This window comes from Rhamphochromis sp. 'chilingali' (genome assembly GCF_963969265.1).
Source record: "Rhamphochromis sp. 'chilingali' genome assembly, chromosome: 1".
NCBI lineage: Eukaryota > Metazoa > Chordata > Actinopteri > Cichliformes > Cichlidae > Rhamphochromis > Rhamphochromis sp. 'chilingali'.
In genome coordinates, this window is record NC_137929.1 from 24,235,461 (window position 1) to 24,244,868 (window position 9,408).

Genomic DNA, 9,408 nt, shown 5'->3' on the forward strand with positions numbered 1-9,408 from the left:
ACAACAAAAAATACACGTGATATCCAGTGTCAGCAGATTTTATGACCCGCTTGGAAGCTTTTGTTTTACCTGATGTAACGTGTCATATAAATTACCATGCACAGTAGAAAAAGCACAGGTGTAGATAACAAAAGAAATTCTGGTTGCAAATTTCATGGATACTGTTAGCGATAGCTCACTGTCACACTGTTATAATTTAGCTGGATGTTTTGTTGGCACATGATGGCACCTCATTTTACTTACAAACACCACAAAGATCAGTGACAAATTAAAGGAAAAATTAGTAACCTGTATATCTCTTTTATGGTTTGGATTCATCTGTCCTCTTTGAAGGGGCACTGCAAGTTAAAAGAAACTTTTCTATGATTGCAACATTTTATTCTGATGGGTGTGGTCTCCTCTATGATGACAGTGCCCCAATCCAGAGGGCATGAGGATTACTGAATGGTTTGATGGGTATCAATTTAAAGCAGTTCATAGATTATGGCCTCTGTAATAACAGGATTAAAACCCAATTGAATAATCACAGGACAAAAAATCATAAAAACACCAAATAATAAAGGGAATAAAAAAGATACAGGAACGTCTGTTGAGAGATTGATGTTCCAGAGACCAATGAGAAGGTACACTGGCACTCTTCTGGTAGGACTACTTTTTTTTGTCTTTCTTTAATTTGTCAAATGTTGAAATATCTCTAAATATTTTCCCTATGCAGTTTTCTCAGGTGCTTGTATGGAACAGTCGCCCACAAAGATCTGAAAGTTCTGGCTTACAAATTCTGTCTTCTTGAGAAACTCCTCCAGTTTCTGGACGGAGACTTCCACCATGTCATTGTTCTCATCCTCGTTGAGGCCATAGTAAGCAAAAGATGGGAATTTATAACGGTTCATAAAAGGTGTGTTGTGGTCATAGTCAACACAGCAATATGCTGACCACAGGTAGGTGGGAACTGCAATGCGGTTCATGTTTTCCCGGCGGATCATCTTGCCAGAGGTGGTGACCCCGGTGACAATGTGCGCCGTTCCACGACAGTAGTTGTTAAGCCTTTTGCGGATCATGTGTTCCTGTTTGTCCCAGATTAGGTTGTTGACTTCAGGCACCACGGGTACCACATTGGTGAGGGTGTAGGTAGCTGCTTTGTCGTCAGGTTCATTCTGATGCTCGTCCGGGTTGAGCGTGCCGCGCTCGTAAAGGATGGCATTTGTGTAATCGTCAAGAACAGCTTGGGCATCTTCAAAGTTCATGTGCACGTAACTCCGTGGAAAGGGCTGCATCTCGTCTGTTTCAGAGGATGTGGACAGCTGTGCAGAGAGACAGACCCACAGCAAATGAGGGCACGAGCATGACTGAATGCGATTACACGACTACGCAACAAATTCTTACGCACATTTCAAAGCAGTGAACTTTCTAGTTTTCTTTACCTGAGGTTCGTACATCCAAGGGACATCCATACATTTCTCCCCTTCTGAGCGTTTAAATATGTAGGCAGAGTAGATCGGTATATGGTCCACAGTGTTGTACAGAGTCACGTAGCGTGGCTTTTTGTTGTAGTACTGACAAATGAACTGGACGGAGTGGTGTTCCAGTCCTCTCGGTGGCGTTCCCATGTAGAGGAATTCTTTGCACTCTGGAGAAAGCTCTTTTTCCACTTTGCCTATCACTGCTAACATTATGCTGAAAAGTAGAAAAGCTGTCTGTGCCCAAGCTGCCATAGCTAGGAGGGATCCTGAAGCCACTCTGGTAACAAGTTAAAGCTGTTAAATAGTATGTTAGGTATATTTTTGAGCTCTGCTACAAATGACTGCGTGCGTCTTTATGCTCAGTAAAACAGCTCATACACATTTCCCACTCTGCTCTCTGTAATCTGGCCTCAGTATGCAAAGTAATGCCATCTTTATACCTTATCATATCCACCCACAGCTGGCGAAACAGGGACTATGGCCAATGGTGCCTCACACTGGTTAGAGTAATGTTATTTCTTTGAACACATCCTCCCAGATGGTCAAGCATTTATCAAAAACACAAAGCTATACTTGCAATTTTAAAGTGCCTTGGGTTTTTAAAGACCGTTGTGCGTCATTATGAACTTTATATTTGCTACCAATGAAGTGTATACTCTACTCTACTACTACTGATATCACTGACAAATGCAGAAAAAATACAAGTTAAGTATATCAGGGTTACATTAACGTACATTTTTGTGTGTGTACACTCATGTTGTTAAAAACCCACCATCTGCCTGTTCTGCACAGCCTCATTTTTAACAGGCACGGTCACATGTATACAGTGAGTGTATCCTTACAGCCATCCTTTTTTTCAAAGTAGTAACTATTAATCGCTGCATGTGATGCCTTTAAGGTACATGTGTAAGGTTTGGGTTTTTTTCTTTTTACAGAAACATGAGTTACACTCTCGCCTAAGGATGTAAATGCTGCAAGTACAGAATGCAGACTACTAAAATGACTACAATTGCTATGATATGATCATGGCTGCATTCTATGTTATCAAGACTGTTATGACTGTTGGTAGCTGTAGAATTCCCACAGAGCTGCATAAACTTGCTAACAGCTATCTCAGCCCCACAGTTATTAATTCTAACTGCCTCAAAAATAATAACTTGCAGCACAACAACAGGGTAGTAACATGAAAGAACTTTTATTTGCAAAATTAAGAGATTACTAAAATAAAATACAGAATAAAATACATTATAAATAAAATACAGAATGATTGTGCCACAAAAGAGGCATATCCTGAGATATCATTAAAACCAGCTTATTTGTGTCCTCTGTAATGGACATTTGTTTTTGGTCTATAGCTTTTCACTCATTTGAGCTTGTCCTGATGTACTAAATAGAGGAAATCCTGGGCTTTCCATTGATATCTCATGTGTTTGGGTGGCCCCTTTTAGCTCCAAAGAGGAAGGAAATCACAAAAAAGTTCAAAGTTCTTCTCAGGAAGATATAACAAAATCAAATACGTGATTGTGACCAAATGCATATTTTCAACACTTTCCAGACATAGAAGCACTCATTTTTTCCAGCAGCAATATGTGACATGCTGTTTTCTATCTGCTGGTCATCCTGTGAAATGCAAAATAATGAAACATTTTTGGATAAAGACAGAATATAAGTTAAAGATACTCGTGGTTGCTCAGTTCTTATATATGGCTATAATTTTCTTTCCATGGAGGAATTTCTGAAAATTGTATTTTACTATATAAATAAGTGCACATTTGAGCTTTATTTCTTCAGCATTACCATATACAGCACAGGTCAGTAACAGTCAAATTCTTCTCCGTCACCTAGATCAAAAATGAGGTAGAATATTTAAGCACAATGTTTTAAATTTGGTTTGAACATCTGGACTCTGAAATTGAGCACTTTAGAGTTCATAATACAAATAGAGTCGAGGAGAACAATAGGTGGGATAAAGACAAAGATGTGGACAAATTACAAGTCAGGTCATTTTGGCTTGAATGTATTCAGTTTAAGTGCAGGAAATTTTAACAGCTATGGCAATTACCCCAGGAAGGATTTAATAAAGATGCCATTGGGTTCATAATTTGTTTCCATAAAGGCAAGATTAATAAATTGTAACAATTCAATGGCTCTATTCCTTTCTAACTGAATTATACTTTAATTTATTCAATAACATGTGAAGCAGGATTGCTCAACACTGTAAAGTTGGCTTAGTCTTGTTTTTGCAATAGATGCATTTCAACATTCCTGCATTACTCTGCATCCTGTTAAAAAGTCTGCAACTTTTTTTCATGTGTGAAACCCTTTTTTATTGCCAGTGTGTGAAACAGACTGCAATGTGACTTTAAAATATACTGTTTGTTAATTTCTGTGTTGCCTCTAAGAGCCTGTGAGTGAGACAAGGACATGACTATTATGGTCACAATGCCTCTCCTCAGCTCCCAAAGATAGCACTGACCAGCTTTAGCTAAGTATAGCATACAAATGGACTCAAAATAGAAAACCTTAGCAAGCAAGCAAATTAGCATTAGCCAGCAAGCTGCCAGTTTCTCCATAAAAGTAGGGTAAGCTAACACTAGCCAGAAAGCTAATGGCTAGTTTTATCTAATGAAGCCTGTCTATCTGTAGGACAAAAACAGCAGAGAAAGCAGGACAGACTTCAAGTCAATTATAAAGTTTTTCTAAAACCAAGTCATCTTTCTTAAAACACCTCTGGGTAGTTGTTTGGGCTTTTAATTTGATTCATTAATTGCTAAACATTAACTTTAACAAAATAATTGTCAGATTTTTTTAAGTGGTTAAAAACACTGAAGAATATTTTTTAGAAAACATGTTTTCCTTTTATTCAGGTTTTCTCTGAGCTGGCTCATGTTAGCTAACACTAGCTTGGCTACTAACTGCAAGCTAGCTTTTGACAAAATACTGTTTTTCATGTAGAAGATCAACTATGAAAATTCCATCATACTAAAACATTGGTAAGGTCTCTCTTCTTCTTTAAGGGATTTTCTGCCACACATCCCTTGTAGAATATGGCCATGTCACTGTCTATGTCAGTCTGGCTCCTTAAGAATGTCTCCAGAGTCTTTAGAGGTACCTCGACTACACTAAATCCAGCCTGTTCATTCAGTGCATAGCCGCCGTAGCTAGGGAACATAAACCTCACTTCATATGGTGAGTTATGATCAAACTGTGGACAGCAGTATGCCAGCCATAAGTGTTTTGGAATGATGAGACGGTCCCTGTTATTACGCTGAATGGCAGCCCCTGAAACAGTCACCCCTGTCACTACAAAAGATTTGCCGTGGCAGAAATTGTTGAGACGTCGGCGAACGATGTCTAAGTATGGGTTCCAAGAGGTTTCCAGGAAATCTGTGATCAGTGGAACTATGTTGGTCAGGGTGTAAGTGGAGGATTTGTCATCTGGTTCTGCTTGGTGCAAGTCAGGGTTTAGTGGGCCACGTCGATATCCTACGGCATCCGTGTAGTCCTCTAAAACAAGCTGGCTGTCCTCGATCAGAGGGGGAGTCTTTTCACTCAGGGGAAGTGCCTTCATGTTACTACTCTCATCATTTGAAAGCAGCTGTAAGAAGAGGAAGTAAAAGAAACATGACATTTAGCAATTTTAAAGTCCTCAATCCACAGGGCAAAACACTTAAATAAGAGCAGTAAAGCCTGGAAGCATCTTAATCTAAGGCAGGTATTACACATCATATTTCACAGCCTGATTGTTTGTTCACATGACAGTTAAAAAAAATATAGGTGTCAGATTCTTAATCCTGTGTTGCCAGATTCAGGTCAGCTTAAAAAAAAGAGCCAGATCCAGGAGGTCAGATGTACCTTACCATAACCCAACCAACCCTATTCTGGATGCCGAAACTGAACACACACACATCTCTCACACTAAAATATAATTGGAAAGCTGGTTGGCAGGGATACCAAAGTAATTATGGTTTATAATGACTCACATCAAATGAGCTAGGAAAAATAACTTGCCTTAAGTGTGCTATGGATGAATACAGTGAATGTGCTACAGAAGAAATGTTGAAGATAGACATTGATTTTAAAGATGTTATAACATTAATATCAATGTTTTCTTTCACTAAAGTGATGAATAAGAATATGTATCAACATTCCAAGCTAGTCTTTTAAGTTATTAAATCATCATGATTGAGCGATTATTTCAACAGTACAATGCTGTCAAAGCTTAAAACACTCACAATATTGAGATATGTGCTTATTCAGACTTAGTGAAAACAGATGAAATACGGTGATTTATGTGAAATCAATATGTAGCAAGGAGCAACAATTAGTCAAATTCAGCGCCAGAAGGTATTTCTTTTAGCCTTGAGTCCAAGGCTGAACCAGAGCCAGAATACACCAAGCTTTAGCACTTGAGGCAATTTATTTCTTCTGGCCCATTGGATATGAGTCATTATAAACCAAACCTACTTTGGTAACCTAAGAGGCTCTGTTAATCAGCTTTCTTAGAATACATATTTAGCCAACACAAACAAGCTTCGACTTTAACTCTCATCTTTCAAACTGCCAAACTGTGTCTTTAAAATAGAGGTGTGTTTGAGGGCATGTCTGGGTGATTAACAGCTTATACTGTGCTGTTGGGTCTTTGGTAACAAGCACCAGACTGATTTGAAGTAAAATTAACTCATGTAAACTAAAGTAACTCTGGGAAAAAAAATATAAAAATTCTAGTACCCGGTATATGCACTGTTCTTGTATAGATTAGATTTTTTAAACAAAATGTTATCATGCCCCAAAACATGTAACATCTCTTCAAAAAGTGGCAAGTTATAGCTACTGTGCTGCTCTGAGGCTCTACCTGAGGCTCATACATCCAGGGGGTGTCCATCCTCCTCTTCCCGTCAGACTTCTTAAAGATGTAGGCCGAGTAGAGGGGGAGATGGCGACTGCTGTCATACAGTGTGGCGTAGCGAAGTTTGTCTGCATATTTCTGGCAGATCCACTTGAGGCTTGTTCCTCTGATCCCTGCAGGCGGGGTCTGCATGTAGAAGAATTGGCTGCACTCTTTGAAGCTCTTGGACACAGTGGCGCTCACCAGGTGGGACGCCATCAGCAGGGTGATGGGGAATAAAGACGTGAAAAACAGATGCATCCTCACACAGCTGGAGTTGCCTGAAGAAAATATAACTGGGTTATTTCTTTATCGGGTCTGACATGTTTGCTATGGCTGTTGCGCACCAATAAAAGACCGAGAGACTCAGACTCCATACTCCGGTTCGGCTTAACGTGTCATCCTGTATCAGCATTTCCTTCAGCAGGCTAGTACAATGACAGCTGGACAGAGACGTTCTATGCAAAGCAGCAGTGGCTCAGGTTGGCCTGGTTGGCTGGATACCTCACTTATCTGGTTTAGTCATGCAAGTCTGCACCTTTCTACCTTTCTAAAAATTACATCACCATGTTCACTCTATAGGCTAGGCTTCCTACACCCGTGTGTTGTTGTAACTTTATATTTTCTATATTTCATGCAGCACATGGTCTTATCAGTATGCACTATGTAAAAATGTAAACTCCAAAGATACTGGACAACCTGGATGGATGATATGGATGTTGTACAATATAAAACGTTGGGGTGTTGTAAATGTAACTCAAAGCAGGACACAATGATTTACAAGTTACTTCCTCTTGAGTTTGCAACTAGTCATAGTAATGTACTTCTCTGACTTTACTTTATAATTTGTGTTATCGCAGTTCGTTTCTAAATTAGGATTCCTTAATATTAGAAATTTCCATTATCATGCTCCTGCACTGGTCGTCTCCTGTGGCCTAACACTTCTCTGAATCGAGGATGGGCTGGATTCATTTGAGCTCCTGAAGTCCTGTTCTTCTGTCAGTATTTAAGGACCAGCTCCACCACCAGATTGTCGTCTTCACTAGAGTGGTGATCCATCTCCTTGATGACCTTTGCATTCTCCAAGCACTGATGTCCTCTTTTTCTCAAATTCCTGTGACTCTCATGTGGCGGAAGAACAAACCATCTGCAAGATGCAATCACATCTCACCGTCAAGCTGGTCCATGTTTTCAGGAAATCCTTGCTTAAACACTCACCTCAGCAGCTGACTTGCCTGCCCATCCTCCAACAATTAGGAAAGCCTGCAGAGATCGGATCAGTGGCCCTACCCATAGTAAGCATCCTCACCACCTTCTGACACCTTTCATAAACAGCTCAGCATCAGATTCTGTCCGGACTGACTTTCTTTTCCTCTGTCCTAGGGTAATTCTACCAAGTAGCTGGCTCCATTCCCGTGGATCCGCAGTTCCTCTGTTTTTGCTCAATGCTCTACGACATTAAAGCCCCTTAACAGTCAAATACTCACTCTTGGGTCTTGCTTCAGAGTCTGTTGGTAATGGCTTTAAACGCCTTGACAAAAATCTCCGTAGCCAACAAACATAAAAACTCAATTTAATGTTTTGAAGTAAAAATTAATTCCTGGACTGTTAAAAACAACGGATTATATTTTACAGTGTTCTGTCTTCTGAGATTAAACACTATGTCTATATTAAATATACATATGCAGCATGTGAGGTGATGTAAAAGTGTAAATAACGCAACAAAATATCTAATTAACAATTGAATCACTTCCTGTCTGTAAAAAAAAATCTGAAGAATGAAATAATGTAATGTTTGGTTAGTAAAAATATCACTTTACATTGTACCACAGTGTTCTACTCTTACTTCCAGCTAATGTAACAATAACCTTTTCAGAAATGCTGAAATGGTCCAACTGAGAATAATAAACTCAGCCGGCTTCTTCCTGCACCTTTCATTCACAGCATCTCAAACAGTGCTGCTGGCTGTGTGCCACGAGGCCCACTTTCCTGCTTCACTAGCCAAGCTGAACGCTGCAAGAACAGCACCTGGGACCAGGCTAGCTGGACATGGCTTTGATGTGATTGCTGTGAAGCATAAGTGAGCCCATGTAACTGACATGAACATCTGGCAGCCTTCACAAAATCCTTCATAGGGGGAAACTCCAGAGGTGTTAGTGCGGTTGCAGAGAACTGGGTACGCCTGAACCCAGACATGAGCAATCATTCTGCATGAATCCAGTGTGGAATTCATAGGACGATGTAAAACCATGACAAGCTGGGACATGACCTGAAGACCAGAAAGACGTTAAGAATGAACTCTATCAAGACTGGTGATATTAAAGGTTGGGCACTTCAAAAAACAATTACGTTTCTGCAGACAGTTTGAGCAGAGGTTCAATAATGTGGTGGTAGTATAACTAAATTCCTCTGCTTAATCAAAGCCTTCAGAAACTTTAAGAAAAGGTTGAGAGGCAAACAATATACCACCATCTACAGCTGCAACATCCCCTACCAGCTGACTGGTAGAGGGTCCACTGTCTCTGTCAAGGGGGCCAGTGCCCACATGTTTTCCCAAACTGATGGTGTTATTAACCATCTGAACATTGTCCAATATGTGCTTCATTTGATTAACATTGAGTTGAAAACTATTTACTTTGCAATATATGGCATATTGGAATAAAATATTAGAGAATCCACCTCAAGAAAAGCTGATATTGTTTCAGTTTGTTTTTTAAACAAACTGAAGGTAATCCACATTCCATATTGAAATTTGCAACTAAGTGTTTTGATGACACTGAGATAATATGAGAAAATATTTATATGCAATGAAATTAGTCATCTTCAACCTGTTTTCTTTCCGCTGTCATACAACAATTAGAAGTTGTAAGATTTTTTTGTGCAAAATTATCATACATACTATTGTAACTATTATTCGTTTTTAGTTTTTAATAAACTACATTTCTGAAATTTACTTTACCAGCAACTGAAGAGGGCAGGACTGCTACTTTCATCTTCATTAATCCCCATTTAAACCATCCGGTTGTGTGCACACTTGTGCTGCTGTGCATTTAACAGCAC

General features: G+C 39.5%; 2 protein-coding genes across 2 annotated transcripts; both read right to left on the bottom strand.

Annotated features, from left to right (window-relative positions):
- Window positions 1-707: 707 nt before the first annotated feature.
- Window positions 708-1,670, bottom strand: LOC308407650 (endonuclease domain-containing 1 protein-like; the record flags this gene model as incomplete). Its single annotated transcript, XM_080899437.1, has 2 exons — window positions 708-1,301; window positions 1,422-1,670. 2 exons carry the CDS (start codon window positions 1,668-1,670, stop codon window positions 708-710), a joined length of 843 nt encoding a protein of 280 aa, XP_080755563.1.
- A 1,818-nt stretch (window positions 1,671-3,488) lies between these two features.
- Window positions 3,489-9,353, bottom strand: LOC308394786 (endonuclease domain-containing 1 protein-like). The gene is made up of 3 exons (XM_080879311.1): window positions 9,308-9,353; window positions 6,316-6,629; window positions 3,489-5,058 (listed from the first exon to the last, which is right to left on the bottom strand). The coding sequence occupies exons 1-3, from the start codon at window positions 9,345-9,347 to the stop codon at window positions 4,438-4,440; spliced, it is 975 nt and encodes a 324-aa protein (XP_080735437.1). The 5' UTR covers window positions 9,348-9,353; the 3' UTR covers window positions 3,489-4,437.
- Window positions 9,354-9,408: the final 55 nt, after the last annotated feature.